We start from the raw sequence: 15340 nt of genomic DNA on the forward strand, positions 1-15340 counted from the left end.
CCATGACTGTGGGTAAAGAGCCCAGGAGCATCCCCCTCCTGGGATCGCTCCGAGGTGCGTGTGCCCCAGTGGCTCCCTGAGTTCCCAGCAGGATTAAGTGCCAGTAGCCTTAGTGGTCAGTTGCTTGATAACACCCCACTTCCTGGCTGCTCCCCCAGTCCCATCTGGTGTGTCCTGGGATCACCTCCCAAAGAAACTGCTTACACTTGAAGCCTTGTCTCAGGTCTGTTTCTAGGGGAATTCAGATGAAGATAATTGTGCTTCAGGAAAGCCTAAATTTTCTGCTCTTCTCTCCCCTACCCAAATCAGGACTTTTCTGGACACACATACCCTGTGGCAACCTTTCAGCCCAGCAGACCAGAGTCCCTGAACGACTTACTCCTCTGTCCCCAAAAGGAACTGACCAGAGGGGTCAGGCCGACGCCTAGAGTCAGGGCCCCAGCCACTCAACAGGCAGGATGGAAGAAGGACCTTGCAGAGGACGAGGACGAGGAGGAGGAGGAGGAGGAGGAGGAGGAGGACACAGAAGATGGCGTCAGCTTCCAGCCCTACATTGAGCCACCTTCTTTCCTGGGGCAAGAGCACCAGGTTCCAGGGCACTCGGAGGTTGGTGGGGTGGACTCAGGGAGGCCCAGGGCTCCTCTGCTCCCGGGCGAAGGCTCCTCTGCTTGGGATTCTTCAGACAGAAGCTGGGCCAGCACTGTGGACTCCTCCTGGGACAGGGCTGGATCCTCTGGCTATTTGGCTGAGAAGGGGCCAGGCCAAGGGCCGGGTGGGGACGGGCACCAAGAACCTCTCCCACCACCTGAATTCTCCACGGACTCGGGTTTCCTGGAAGAGCTCCCAAAAGATGACCTCTCCTCCTGGGCCACCTGGGGCACCTTACCACCAGAGTCAAATCTGGTCCCTGGGGGGCCCCCAGTTTCTCTTCGGACACTGACCTTCTGCTGGGAAAGCAGCCTTGAGGAGGAAGAGGAGGAAGAGGAGGCGAGGGAATCAGAAACTGAGGACAGCGATGCGGGCAGCTGGGGGGCTGAAAGCACCCAGAGGACCGAGGAGAGGGGCCGGACACGGGGGTATTACATGGCCAGGTGAGCTGTCCCATGGCTTCCCACCGAATCTGATGCTGCTGCCTTTGCGAGGACTACTGGGCTTCCCAAGAAACTCAAAAGCCTCCGTACCTTTCCTAGGTGGCGAAGGGGCATTGCACTTCCGGGAACCCCGCCTAGCGGCTGTTTGCCCGTTGGGCTGAGCAATAAGATGCCGCTCCCTCCTGTGACCCACCCGCTTTAGGCTGAGCTACAAGAGGAGTGGACACAGGGTGGCTGAGGTCGTAGGTTTGTGGGGTGTCATCACCCCCATTGTCCCTGGGGTGACAGGCCAGGGGGAAACATTATCCCTGGACAACATAAAACAGGTGAGCTCAGGTCACTGCGGACATCAAAGGTGGACACCACCAAGGGGCCCTCTGGAACTTGAGACCACTGGAGGCACACCTGCTATACCTCATGCCTTTCCCAGCAGCCACTGAGCTCCCCCATCCCAGGGCTCAGCCTCCTGATTCATGGGTCCTCTAGGTGAGGCCCAGATAAAACTCCAGTTGGCTGAGGGTTTTGGATGGGAAGGGAAGGGTGGCTGTCCTCAAATCCTGGTCTTTGGAGTCATGGCATTGTATAGTTTTAGTGTCAGACAGACCGGGGTTCAAATCCCACCTCTGCTGGTCACTGGTTTCGTGATCTTGGGGAAGACACCTTCCTTCTCTGCCTCACTTCCTCATCTGCAGCTTCGCCTGGGTGTGGTGAGGGTTCTAGGGGATCTCAGACGTGTGTAGCATGGAGCCCGCTGTGTTCTTGGTGCTCTCTACATGGTGGCTGGTAGAATTCTCCATCTATCCAGGCTCCAGGAGACCCCTGGGCATCTCCCACCTGTGGCCCCTAAACCCCGAGTGACTGAGAGCACTTACCATTCAGCTTGTCTCATCCCCAGTCTACCTCCTTCCTTCTACCCTCACTGCCTCCCAGTCAGGTGAGTGAGCTCTCAGAAACCAGAGTCCCACCCAAGGGGACCCTGGTCTCTCCGCCTTCACCCAGCAATGGGAACCCTGCTTCCCAGGGGAGGAACCAAGTGCTCCATCTTCTAGGGACCCAGTTTGTTGGAGTAGGACAGTAACGTGACAGGAATCGGACTTCTGGGCCCGTGATCCCTGTTTGGACAGCACGTTAGGCCCTTGGTTGACTACTGTGTTCCAGAGAAGTCCCATTCTCCCTTCTGGTTATAAGAAACCAGTGCCTTCTAGATTCAGGTGACCATCCTTACGTGGGGCTGCTCATGTATCCTCAGCTAACCTACACCCAGCAGAATATAGATGAGCACAGCTGAGTTTTCACCCGGAGGACCAAAGTGTTTTGTGGTGGAGGATCTGAACAACCTTGGCTCTGTGGCCATTCAACCTGCCAGGACTAACGTTTCTGGATTTGTGAAGAAGGGATGTTCAAAGCCATTGAACCCAGAGAGCTGTGTTGTTTTAAAGCCGCCACAAGGGTACAACATTAAATGACAGAACTGGAAAAGCTTCTTAGGGCATCTCATCCAGGGCTTCTCAAACCATGTCCCCCAAAGGCCTTGGATCGCATTGCAGGGAGTGCCATGGGGCTATGGGAGCCTCCCATTTTCACCAGAGCAGCCTCACTGTGTCCTGATTTACATACTGTGGCTTTCCACGTAAGGTTTTGTTTAGAGGGCTTCCACTACTCAAGAAAAAGTTAGCAAACCACTCCTTTTGTTGCAAAGGAGCTGATGTCCAGGGTGGTAAAGGCACTTGCCCCAGGTCACCCAGCAGTGCTGCTCTGAAGACTTATTGTGCACATCCCCAAGGGTTAGAGCTTCGATCTCTGCACAGCCGGGCCAACCTCTGACCCCTTGTCCATGTCAGTAAAAGATGAAGGTCACAGCCAGGATTTCTAAGGGTCAGGAGGCCTTCACCACTGCTGGGGCACACACACACACACACGTATACACACACACATACAACACACACCTGTGTCTCCCCAGGGATTTTCCCTGCAGTGAGGCTTGTCCACAAGATTGAGCTCAGAAGAGGAAGAACAAACAAACCACAGAGCTGGGGAGGGCTGTGGCTCGGGGCCAGCTCCCAGGGAAATTCCCAGACCTGGACCAATGTTCTCTCTGGAACCAGCCGAGCTGCTTCGTGGAGGTAATTTCAAAAAAGTAAAAGCTATCATCAGCATCATCTTAGGCTTGTATGAAATAACCACTCCGTTTCTATTCTTAAACCTTACTATTTTTGTTTTGTTTTTTTGAGTCGGAGTTTTGTTCTTGTTGCCTCGGCTGGAGTGCAGTGGTGCGATCTCGGCTCACTGCATCCTCCGCCTCCCGGGTTCAAGTGATTCTCCTGCCTCAGCCTCCCAAGTAGCTGGGATTACAGGTGCCCACCACCACACCTGGCTAATTTTTTTGTATTTTTAGTAGAGACGGGGTTTCATCATGCTGGCCAGGCTGGTCTCAAACTCCTGACCTCAGGTGAACCGCCTGCTTTGGCCTCCCAAAGTGCTGGGATTACAGGCATGAGCCACCGCGCCCAGCCAAACCTTACTATTTTTTTTAAAGAATTTTTCCAGAGTTTAATTTCTGACATAGCTTGAGTTTTCTAGTAACTCTAAACTCCATCTCCTTTATCGTCATTAAGTCATTGACAAAAAGCCAGGAGAAGCTTAGGAAAGTGCATGATAATCAGTATGATAATTTGCCTTGTGTGGTCAGCACTTAACTGTTTACAAAGCCCTTTCACATGCACAGCGGGTGGGAACTGTGTGGTGTGGGCTGGGCCTGCACTGGAAGCACATCCTGTGAAAAGTGTTCGTGCCTTAGGTGAAGCAACATGTATCACTTTAGAGTACTAACAGTATATGTTGTTCTTACGTATTGGTATTTATTTCTATTTTTGCTATGTTTATGTCATATTTAAATGATATCCAACTGCTTGTTGGTATACCCTAAACTGTTTAAATAAAGAGCTCTATTTTTAAGGAAAAAAACGTACAATTGAATGGAAAAGTGTATGCTCTTATCCTTTTGTGAGACAGGATCTCACTCTGTCGCGTATGCATGCACCACCAGGCCTGATTGATTTTTTTGTTTTTGTAGAGATGGAATCTCCCTGTGTTGCCCAGGCTGGTCTCAAACTCCTGGGCTCAAGCAATCCTTCCCTCCTTGGCCTCCCAAAGTGTTGGTTGGGATTACTGGTGTGAGTGACTGTGCCTGGCCTATTCTCTTACTTTTCAAAGGCTCCTCACCTCTCCTCTGGGAAACCTAGCTGTTAAGACTACAAGGGCCGGCCAAGCAGGGTGGCTCATACCTGTAATGCCAGCACTTTGGGAGGCCGAGGCAGGCGGATCACAAGGTCAGGAGATCACGACTGTCCTGGTTAACACGGTGAAACCCCATCTCTACTAAAAATGCAAACAATTAGCCGAGCCTGGTGGTCGGCGCCTGTAGTCCCAGCTACTCAGGAGGCTGAGGCAGGAGAATGGCGTGAACCCGGGAGGCGGAGCTTGCAGTGAGCCAAGATCACACCACTGCACTCCAGCCTGGGTGACAGAGCGAGACTCCATCTCAAAAACAAAAAAACAAAAAAACAAAAAACACTACAAGGTCTTGAGTTGGGTCCCCAGAAGCAAACCCAGAGAAAAGGTAGAAAGGTAGAAAGCAGTGCAGTGATCCAGGTAACGCCAGGAGGGGAGTGTGGAGGCAAGATGGGGTGGTGGGGGAGGAGGGCGGCCAGGCAAAGTGTGTCATCAACAGGTCCCTGCTGTGGGCAGCTGAACCTCAATGCCCCTGGAAAGCTCTGGAAGTCAATGTGGGATGCACTTCAGATTTGGTCCTCCTGCCAGGGGCAGGAGCCAGGGAATCTAGCTACTCCCTCCCATCAGTCCAGTGTGGAGGCCGTTCCCTGAGGCAGAGTTGCAGGTACTTGCATTTGGAATCCACCAAGCTGAGTGCACAAGAGAGGGGAGTGCCATGGGGCTGAGGGCAGGGTCCCCAGCCAGTATCCCTTGTTGCAGTGAGGCTGGAGCTGACGGCTCACCCAACTGCAACTATGGTCCATGAAAGGATATGGAACAGCACCTGTGTGACTAACCTTGCACTCCCAAACTCATTCCAGCGGCTCTCCATTAGCGAGGGTCTCCCAGTTTCCAGCGACTCTCATAAGACCACCTGGTGACTGTCTAGCACTGTGCCCACAGTTGTCACCACTTATTGGTGCCAGGGTATGTGCTAGACCCAAGCCTAGCTGATCCTACAAGTCCGTCTCCCTGGAATTCAATAGTCTCCCTGGCTGGCTGGGCCTGGAGCAGGTACCTTCCAACCTGCCACGGCTGCATTTCCCAGTCTAAGGAACAGTCTGCAGACAAGACAAGAAAGCAGCCACTACCATGTGGGCTGCCAAGACAAGAAACAGTAACCCCTGCTTCTGGTCCCTTCCCCAGGTGCAGCTGCACCCCCAGCCTCGGCTTCATCCCACCTTTAAAAATCTTTTTTTCGAGACAGGGTCTCTCTCTCTTACCCGGGTTAGAGTACATGATCTCAGCATCTCAGCTCACTGCAACCTCCACCCACCAGGTTCAAGTGATTCTTGTGCCTCAGCCACCCAAGAAGCTGGGATTACCGGTGTGCGCCACCACGTTCTGCCAATTTTGGGTGTTTTGTTTTGTTTTGTTGTGTTTTTTTGTTGTTGTTTTTTGTTTTGTTTTGTTTGAGATGGAGTCTCACTCTGTTGGCTCACTGCAACCTCCTCCTCCCAGGTTCAAGCAATTCTCCTGCCTCAGCCTCCCAAGTAGCTGGGATTACAGGCGCTCGCCACCATGCCCAGCTAATTTTTGTATTTTTAGTAGAGACGGAGTTTTGCCATGTTGGTGTATGTATATATATATATGTATTTTTTTTTTTTAGTAGAGACAGGGTTTTGCCATGTTGCCCAGGCTGGTCCTGAACTCCTGGTCTCAAGTGATCTGCCTACCTCGGCCTCTGAAAGTGCTAGGATTACAGGAGTGAGCCACTGTGCCCAGCTAGTTTTTGTATTTTTAGTAGAGACGGGGTTTCGCCATGTTGGCCAGGCTGGTCACTCCCCTCCCAAAGTGCTGGGATTACAAACATGCGCCACCACGCCTGGCCCCCCGCATCCTATGTACAAGTCCATGAAAGAAACCAGAATATGTTACCCCCAAATATGCCTCTTTGACACGGTATTTTTGAGTATTTTTTAGCTAAGGTAGTTAAGAAGCAGCAAACAGTGGAAGAGCTCCCCTCTTTCCACCTAAAGCCAGGTTATAAAATTCTTTACTGGAGACAACTTTTACAAACCTTATGCCATCAGTTTACTCCCATTCACTTACCTTCTCAGAGGTTCCAGGAGCCTAAATCTACTTTCGTTTGTCTTGCCACTTCTCTAAAATGTATTGTGTTTTTTTTTCCCCCCCCGGTTCCCCTTGTGGGATATGTTGAGGTTTCTCTTCAAATAATCTGATCCATCTTTTATTCTTTAATTCATAGTACCCCCACTCCACTTTCCTTTTTCTCCTTTTTTTCTTTTTTGCCTTTGTTCGATGCCCAGGCACACCACAGCACCAGGCGTTGTCAGTACCAGCTCACATTCCTTTCCTTATTTGGAAAGAAGACTAACTTTCTAGCTCATTACAGGCACCCTTCCCCTTCCTCTCCACTTTCTTTTACGTGCCCACCTTATGTAAAAAAGTTCAAATGTTTAGCCAACCGGGATTCGTTTAGATTGTACAACCCGACCCCGACCAATGGGGAAAGAGTACAGGACTTGCGTCAGAAATAAAGGCTCTCGTGCCCTTTGTTCAGGTGTGCTCTCGTGGTGACTGGCCAAGGAGGCACCCCTCTGCGCAGAAGTAAAATTACTTTGCTAAGAATCCTTTGTTCGAGTGTTCAATTTCCTCGGGATTTTGAGCGTTATTCCCGGCGCTGTTTTGTCAGGATGAAATTTATTGTTCTTTACTGAAGATGCTCTCTAAGCCAGAGTCACAAGCCACTGCACCATCACCTTTGTTTGAGGTTACTCCCTCGTGATGTGTGCCGCACATATTACAGACTTGTTTTCCTCTTGTTAATCTGTCTTTTGTTACAGGGGGATCTGTCCCTACTATGAACACTTGAGGTTTTGAAATTATATTTCCTCTCCTGCCCCAGTATTTAAGCCAGGGCTTTCTATTACGTGTAACCAAATGTCCTTGCTAATTCACAAAGACAAGGAGACAGTGAATCCACCTCCCGGGTTCAAACGATTCTCCTGCCTCAGCCTCCCAAGTAGCTGGGATCACAGGCACCTGCCACCACGCCCGCTCTGGCCAGCTTCGGGTATCTGGTCCTTTCCAGGAAACAGGAAAGGACGTCCTCTCCAGGTGACCCGCCCTCCTCCTCCCCCTCCGCCTGCGCCTCCGCCTCCGCCTCCTTCTCCGCCTCCTCCTCCTCCTCCTCCTCTCTCCCCTCCACCCAGCACGGTCGCCACCCTTGAGCTTCTCCGGGCCTGTCTGCTGCCACCTCCTGGACATTAGTGGTATGTCAGGGCGCGGTCTTACCTGAACCGGGCTCAGGGAGCCTGGAGAGGGGAGGGCTGGGGTAATAGACGTCCTGAAAACTTCCTTTAGGAAAGGGGTTACTTTTCCTCTTGGCACCAGCACCTGGCACAGAGTGGAAGCTTGGGATTGAGTAGGTGAATGAAAGAATAAGAATAAGAGAGTGAATTGGCATATGAATTGGAGTCAGTAAGTGGACGGCTGTGGCTGACTTACGTATAAGGTTTCAGGAGCTCTCGCATGCGATGATACCATCCTGATCCCAAATTCCTGTTGCCCGTGGGTGTCCGTCCTCCCTCACCCAGCATCTGCTGTGAGAGGGCACTGGTGCTGCTCAGCGAGCATAGCGATGTTGGAGGGAGCACGTGGGAGACAGAACAGGACCTTAACACTTGGGCTGGAATTCATTATTCTGTAATTGATTGTTTCCCATGTTATTTAGGGTTTGATCAACGGCTGCTGAGCTCATTCCTGCGTGCCTAAAGCGGGGCTGAAGTAATGAGGGTTGGGGTTTTGTTTTTTTTTTCTAGAAAAACAGACTAGAAGTTATATCTAAATGCGTGAGTCAGCTCCACGAGTCAGTTCCTCAAGAGATACTGATTGACACCAGAACCGGTTCCAGCCCCGGGAGCCCCACCCTTGGCGTGTGACGCTACGTGACACGGAGGTGTGATGGCTTTATATAGGCTGAGTCTTTTTATTTCCCCCTAACTGCTTCTTTAAGTGGATGAAGAGGAGAAGGTCGCGAGGAGTGCCCTGCCCTGGTGGACAAAACCATCAGCATGTGGCGGGAGGCCCCTCTCTAGGAGAGTGGTGACTCCAGGGTGAGACATATCCCGCCCCATTCTGAGTCTGTTTCTCCAGGTGCTCAGCGGACCATCTGGGAAGCCAGAGTCCAGTAGGAGCCTGGAGCCTCCACACACCCATCTCTGAGCTCTAGGCCCCTTCTTCTAAGGGGCAACCTGCAGGATGCAATGCCATTACTTTCTCCAGCCCTGGAATTGGGCCTCAGAAATGATAGCCAACTCAAACTTCTTTTTATTCCCCGAGATGGAGTCTTGCTCTGTCATCCAGGCTGGAGTGCAGTGGTGCAATCTTGGCTCTCTGCAACCTCTGCCTCCTGGTTCAAATGATTCTCCTGCTTCAGCTGCCTGAGTAGCTGGGATTACAGGTGCCTGCCACCACGCCCGGCTAATTTTTGTATTTTTAGTACGATGAGTTTTTGCCATGTTGGCCAGACTGGTCTCGAACTCCTGACCTCAGGTGATCCGCCCATCTTGGCCTCCCAAAGTGCTGGGATTACAGGCGTGAGCCACTACACCCAGCCTCAAACTTCTAAGGGAATGTTATCATTCCCCTCATGCCCACCGCCCTCCATCGCCACACCTGCACACCAGCAGTCTAGGTTTCTGCAAAAGTTTTTTTTCTTTTTTTCCTTCTTTCTTTCTTTCTTTCTTCCTTTTTTTTTTTCTTTTTTTTTGGCACAGTCTCCCTCTGTCGCCAGGCTGGAGTACAGTGGCATGCAGTCTTGGCTCACTGCAACCTCCGTCTCCCGGGTTCAAGTGATTCTCCTGCCTCGGTCTCCGAAGTAGCTGGGACTACAGGTGTGTGCCACCACGCCCAGCTAATTTTTGCATTATTAGTAGAGACGGGTTTTCACCATGTTGGCTAGGATAGTCTCCATCTCTTGACCTTGTAATCCTCCCACCTCTGCCTCCCAAAGTGCTGAGATTACAGGCATGAACCACTGTGCCTGGCCTGCAAAGATTTTTAAGGGACCGACCTGGTCCTTGGGTTCCTCATTTTGTAACAGAGGATGCTTGCTGCATGAGACCTCCTTCTCAGAAACTGTCCAGAGACAGCAACCCAGCAGCACTGAGGAGTAGAGACTTACTTCCATTTCTAGATGAGGAAGCTGAGGGCAAGAGGCTAAGGGACCCTCACACAGCAGGGAAGTGGCAGAGCTAGAATTCAGACCGGGTCTATCTACTCAAAGCCCATGTTCCATTCACTTCCCTTGGCTCCCATGGGGGCCTATGAAAGTGCTCCCCCATCCTGGCTGGAGATGCATGATATTCTTAATGTTTTTATGAAGAAGCATGGCCTTGTACATGCCTTATAGGCACGTAATAAGCTTCTGGAACTTCAAACTCCCAAGAGAGCTGAAATTATAAGTAGAGTCAGGAAATTCTACAATGACTTTATGTTTGTGTGAATGACATTAGTCATGAAGGGAATTCTGCAATGTCAGGGGAGGTTTCCATCCCCAAAGTGACATCGAAGCAGAGGCCGTGCAAGCTGCAGAGGCCCTTAGGAGCGTTCTAGACCAAGCCTCCTTTACAGACAGGGAAACTGAGGCCTCAAGAGGGGACAAGAGCTATTCATAGTCACCTGAAGTCAGGTGCAACGTTGGGACCAGACCCAGGCTCTGGACCTGGGCCATGTAGTCAGGGTCCCTGATTGACACAGCCCAGGCATTGGAGTCAGATGGGCTCTCAGGCTTCATTCTTTGCTCCTGCTCTTCAGGAATGATCAGGAACCCCTCTAGGACCTGCCCCTGCAGAATCAACCACGGAGACAGCACCCCACACTCCCCGAAGACTTCCCGGAAACAGCCCACTGCCTTTTGATGTTGTTGCTTCTGGAATTCTTGGGTGTTGAGAGAAGGGATAGGAGCAGGTCACATTCCTGAGTATTTCATTGTAAAATGTGGTTTTTCTATAGCTTGGGGATGTTCCCTACAGTCTTAAAGCCCTGGCCAGCTTTCTCCAGCACACTCATTCACTCAGCAAATCTTACAGAGTACCTGCTCTGTGCCAGCTCCTACTAGACACTGAGACACTCGGGAGAGCGAGCTCCAGGCATTGTCCCTGTAGTCAGTACCGTGGGGAATGGGAAAGCACGACGCAATACATGCTAGGAGATGGGAACAGAGAGCTGGTGTTCCCAACCCAACCAAGGGGGCAGCTCACACAGAGAAAGCTTCCTGGTGGAGGTGAATTGGAGAATAGGTCTGAAGAATGAATTGGAGTGAGACAGGAAAGTGGAGGTAGAAAGGGATTCTCGGAGACAAGACAGTGCATGGGTGCACTGGAGAAATTTGTCAGACAGAAAACAAGTGCTTTCCTGGAGGTCTGAGAATCAGCAAGGCAAACCTGCTGCTCTGAAGGCCAACGCTGTAAGTCGATGTTGGATACCTGCTCTACATTCAGCCACGTGGAGGGTACAGAGGAATACCAGGGAGCTCTTTGCAATCAAAATGCTTGACAAGCACCGTCCAATTGTAGAGCCCAGAGAACAATGTTATCTGGGGAGCCTTTACCACTGGAGGCAGCTTCGTTGTGAACACGTCCAGCAGCCAAGACCTTTCTACCTCTCAAGGCAGCCACACCATCATAGCGAGAGCGATTTCCTTAAACTGAAAAAATGGCCTCCCTCATATGTCTCCTCCAACCACCCTAGTTTTCCTTTCAGAGATAGTTACACAAAAGGGTCTAGAGCCTTCTCCATGCAGTAGCCCCTCAGATATTTGAAGACAGTGCTCATATCTTACTTCCATTCCAACCCGATCTCTCCTGTTCATTCTTCTATCTGTTTGTTTGTTTAAAGGCAGAGTCTTGCTCTGTCACCCAGGCTGCTGGAGTGCAGTGGCTCAATCTCGGCTCACTGCAACCTCTGCCTTCCAGGTTCAAGCAATTCTCCTGCCTCAGCCTCCCGAGTAACTGAGATTATAGGCACTCGCCACCACACCCAGCTTTGTGTGTGTGTGTGTGTGTGTGTGTGTGTGTGTGTGTGTGTTTAGTAGAGACAGGGTTTTGCCATTTTGCCCAGGCTGGTCTCGAACTCCTGACCTCAGGCAATACGCCCACCTCTGCCTCCCAAAGTGCTAGGATTACAGGCATGAGCCACCGAGCCCGGCCTGTTTGTTTTTGAGACGGAGCCTCACTCATTCTGTCCCCCAGGCTGGAGTGCAATGGCGCAGTCTTGGCTTACTGCAACCTCCGCCTCCCGGGTTCATGCGATTCTCCTGCCTCAGTCTCCCAAGAAGATGGGACTACAGGCATGCACCATCATGCCTGGCTAATTTTTGTATTTTTAGTAGAGACAAGGTTTCATCATGTTGACCAGGCTGGTCTCGAAGTCTCGAACTCTTGGCCTCAAGTGATCAGCCCGTCTCAGCCTCTCAAAGTGTTGGAATTACAGGCATGAGCCACAGCGCCTGGCCTCCTTTCCATTCCTGAACATGTAACACAGCTGAAGTATCATAGCAGAAAATGCCAAAATGCGGGCCAGACCACACGTTCTGGAAGGACTTTGTTTTTTCATTCGTTTGTTTTTTGAGACAAGGTGTCACTCTGTTTGCCCAGGCTGAGTGCTGTGGTGCAGTCATGGCTCACCGCAGCCTTGGCCTCCTGGGCTCAAGCAATTCTCCTGCCTCAGGCTCCCAAGTAGCTGGGACTACAGGCATGTGCCACCATATCTGGCTAATTTTTTATTATTTATAGAGACAGTTCAGGCTGCTCCCCACACCTCACTATGTTGCCCAGGCTGGCTTTAAACTCCTGGACTCAAGCGATATTCCCTCCTTGGCCTCCCAAAGTGCCAGGATTATAGGCATGAGCCATGGCATCTGGCCTCTGGAAGGACTTTCAAAGTGAGATGTTATGGGCTGGAGTTATCAAGAAGGGCCATACTGCAGAAGAAGAGAACTGTCTTGGTGAGATTCGAGGAAAAGGGAATCGGCTCAGGGAGCGGAAGTGGCATTCCAGGAGGTGGGTAGAGCCCCGACAAAGGCTTGTCTTTAATGCCTATTTGTTATGTTTAGTAACCTTGCTTTCCCTTAATATAAATTAGTGTATTTCCTTTTTTTTTTTTTTTTTTTTTTTTTTTGGGACGGAGTCTTTGCTCTGTCACCCAGGCTGGAGTGCAGTGGCACGAACTCGGCTCACTACAAGCTCCGCCTCCCGGGTTTACGCCATTCTCCTGCCTCAGCCTCCCGAGTAGCTGGGACTACAGGCGCCCACCACCTCGCCCGGCTAGTTTTTTGTACTTTTAGTAGAGACGGGGTTTCACCGTGTTAGCCAGGATGGTCTCGATCTCCCGACCTTGTGATCCGCCCGCCTCGGCCTCCCAAAGTGCTGGGATTACAGGCGTGAGCCACCGCGCCCGGCAAATTAGTGTATTTCCTATATCAACTTTAGGAAATGCAGATAAGCGAAGGGAAGAAAAGAAAAATCACCTACAATTCCACTACTACCCAGAGATAACGCCCCTAGTGTTTTCACCTATATCCATGAAGACACGCAGTTTGCTCTGCGTGCGCAGGTGTGCGTTTTAGCCAGGGTGGTACTGTATATAGTTTATGTTATGCCTATTTTCACTTGAAAAAATATGATGAATCTTTACCAGGTCAAGAAACATTTTTCTCCAGCATTATTTTGGAAGCTGCATTTGTCTTGCTTGGGGTGGACATACCTTTATTCTTTTAATCAAATTTCTGTTGTCAGACACGAAGGTTGTTTTCATTTTTTTCTCCTTTTTTTTTTTTTTTTTTTGAGATGGAGTCTCGCTCTGTTGCCCAGGCTGGAGTGCAATAGTACAATCTTGGCTCACTGCAATCCCCGCCTCCTGGGCTCAAGCGATTCTCCTGCCTCAGCCTCCCGAGCAGCTGGGATTACAGGTGCCCGCCACCATGCCCGGCTAATTTTTGTATTTTTAGTAGAGACAGGGTTTCGCCATGTTGCCCAGGCTGGTCTCGAACTCCTAATCTCAGGTGATCCACCCACCTTGGGCTCCCAAAGTGCTGGGATTACAGGCGTGAGCCACCAAGCCCCGCCTATTTTTTTCTTAAACGGTTAGAAATGAAGTCTGGGTGTTCCCACTTTCCTAAGCAATCCAGGTTAATTCCGACGTAATTCCCGTTAATTCCTATATAACCACAGACCCTCGAAACCACAGGATGCCCATTTCCTCCATTAAGTTCCTTCCTCCAGTGCTTCTGGCCCCAAGGAACCGCTTTCGTGTTTCACAGACCTGTCAGGGCTGCCGCTTGTCCTCCCAGTCAGTCACTGGGTCCAAAGCCTGCTCTTCTCCCTAAGGGTCCCTTGTAACCTGTTTCTCTGGCTGTAGCCTCCCCACACCGCCTTGTCATCAAAGTCATCAAAAACCCTCCATCCATCATGGTTCATTCAGTAGCACAGAAACCTCTCCAGTCTTTCAGACCAAGGGACTTTAATGTAAAGGAGCTCGTCACCCAGAGGATGGAGGAGCTGGGACACTAATGAGGACAGACAGTTCAGAGATTTCCCCACAGCAGGAAGCCGTGCCATCCTACCCACTGAAGGGAAAGTTGAGGGGAGAAGGTGTTGCCAGAGCCAGGAGCTGGCCTCCAGACAAGAGTAAGAAAGACATAGGGGACTGCCTGGCTGATGGACAGTCCAGAGGTAGCAGGAGCTGCAGAGGAGATACGGCCATTGCTGGAGAAACCACTCAAAGCAGAAAACAAGGAGGAGAAATGCTCTGATCTCTGCCTCCCCAGTCTTCCCCCAGGGGCTGAACTTACCAGAAAGCGGTTGATAAAGGAGTCTGGAAAATGTAGTTTCCTGCAATTTCAGGAAGTGACTGGCATGGGCCCTACCTTAATTCCTCCAAAACACAGCTTATATTTGGCTGTTTTGTCAAACAAACTTTAGCCATCGGGGCTGATAACAAACAATTACAATTCAGGAAAGAAAAACTTAAACATGGATCCCGGGGTGTCACAGCCCATCACATCCAACCCCTTGGCAGGATCCCTGCTAAAATTTCGCTTGCCGTTGTGCGCCTGGGGCCAGGCGAACTTTCCCCAGGGGCAGGACCCTCCGATCGTGTCCACCCTGACCAGAGTCCAGGCCCCAGGGCCCTTCAACCTTCTCCGGGGCCCTGCAAGAAGGAGAAAACCATTTCCTAAACACCTGTCCCTTCATTCACACGAAGCTCTTGTTCAGATCCTGCCCCACGTGGCAGAATGATGGGAGAGCAGCCCGAATCTTCATTGTTCCGAACCAAAGACCCATTCATGAAGTTCGGCCCCATCGCTAGCACAGCAGAAAGAATCACTGAAGTTTGAGTTCCATTTTTTTTCTAACCCTTTGCAGATCTTAGACCCAAAGGCTCAAGGTAAGAGTGGCTGGGCTTCCTCGCCCCCAGCGGCCTCTCTAGGGCAGAGCTGTTCCCAAGCCCACCACAAGAGTGGGGACCTGCCTTGATATAGAGGATCAAGGAGAAGCATCAAGTGTTCTCCATCTCCTCCTGTCAGAAAAGCAAAGGAGTCACAGCTTTTCCTTTGCTGCCAGAAACATTCTGGGACTTTTTTTTTTCCCCCTCTCTTGTCCAGTTATTTTCATCAGGGTAAATCCCCTAGGAATAGAATTATTAAAGCAAAAGATAGGCGTGTGGTGTAGGCTTTTGATCCACAGCGCCAAATTGCTTTTTGATAAGGCTACATATCGTGGATTATTCTTGCCTTTTCTGCCCCTCAGCTCCTCGATAAACCACTTGGGATGAATCAGCCACCAGACCAGATAAACAAGCCAGCCTGTTACTGTTGCTGTTTTCTGCCAGTCGGAAGGGAACTCCCTTAGATCCCTCCCAGAACCTGGAATTCCAGAGCACACGGGGCCAGGGCACCTTTGTACCCCTGCTCCTCACCGGCTCGGGTCCCACCCACCCCTTCTCCCCGCCCC

At 51.0% G+C, this 15340-nt stretch overlaps 1 protein-coding gene and 1 long non-coding RNA gene across 4 annotated transcripts in view; one reads left to right on the forward strand and one right to left on the reverse strand.

Annotated features, from left to right (window-relative positions):
• Nucleotides 1–4324, forward strand: part of LOC105494444 (interferon lambda receptor 1) — a 33425-nt gene extending 29101 nt beyond the window's left edge. Inside the window, exon 7 of one of the 3 annotated variants that reach the window (XM_011762856.3) lies at nt 310–4324. In XM_011762856.3, the coding sequence (XP_011761158.2) occupies nt 310–1095 (786 nt within the window). In that variant the 3' untranslated portion in view covers nt 1096–4324. The remainder of the gene's footprint in view (nt 1–309) is intronic. The other 2 variants (XM_071098620.1, XM_071098618.1) reach the window with 2 other exon arrangements.
• LOC139363803 (uncharacterized) lies at nt 824–8309 on the reverse strand. The gene is made up of 4 exons (XR_011624803.1): nt 7833–8309; nt 7620–7721; nt 3038–3201; nt 824–960 (listed from the first exon to the last, which is right to left on the reverse strand). It is a non-coding gene; the product is annotated as an uncharacterized lncRNA (long non-coding RNA).
• Between the last annotated feature and the right edge of the window lie 7031 nt (nt 8310–15340).

Source organism: Macaca nemestrina, chromosome 1, assembly GCF_043159975.1.
Source record: "Macaca nemestrina isolate mMacNem1 chromosome 1, mMacNem.hap1, whole genome shotgun sequence".
NCBI classification, from domain to species: Eukaryota; Metazoa; Chordata; class Mammalia; order Primates; family Cercopithecidae; genus Macaca; species Macaca nemestrina.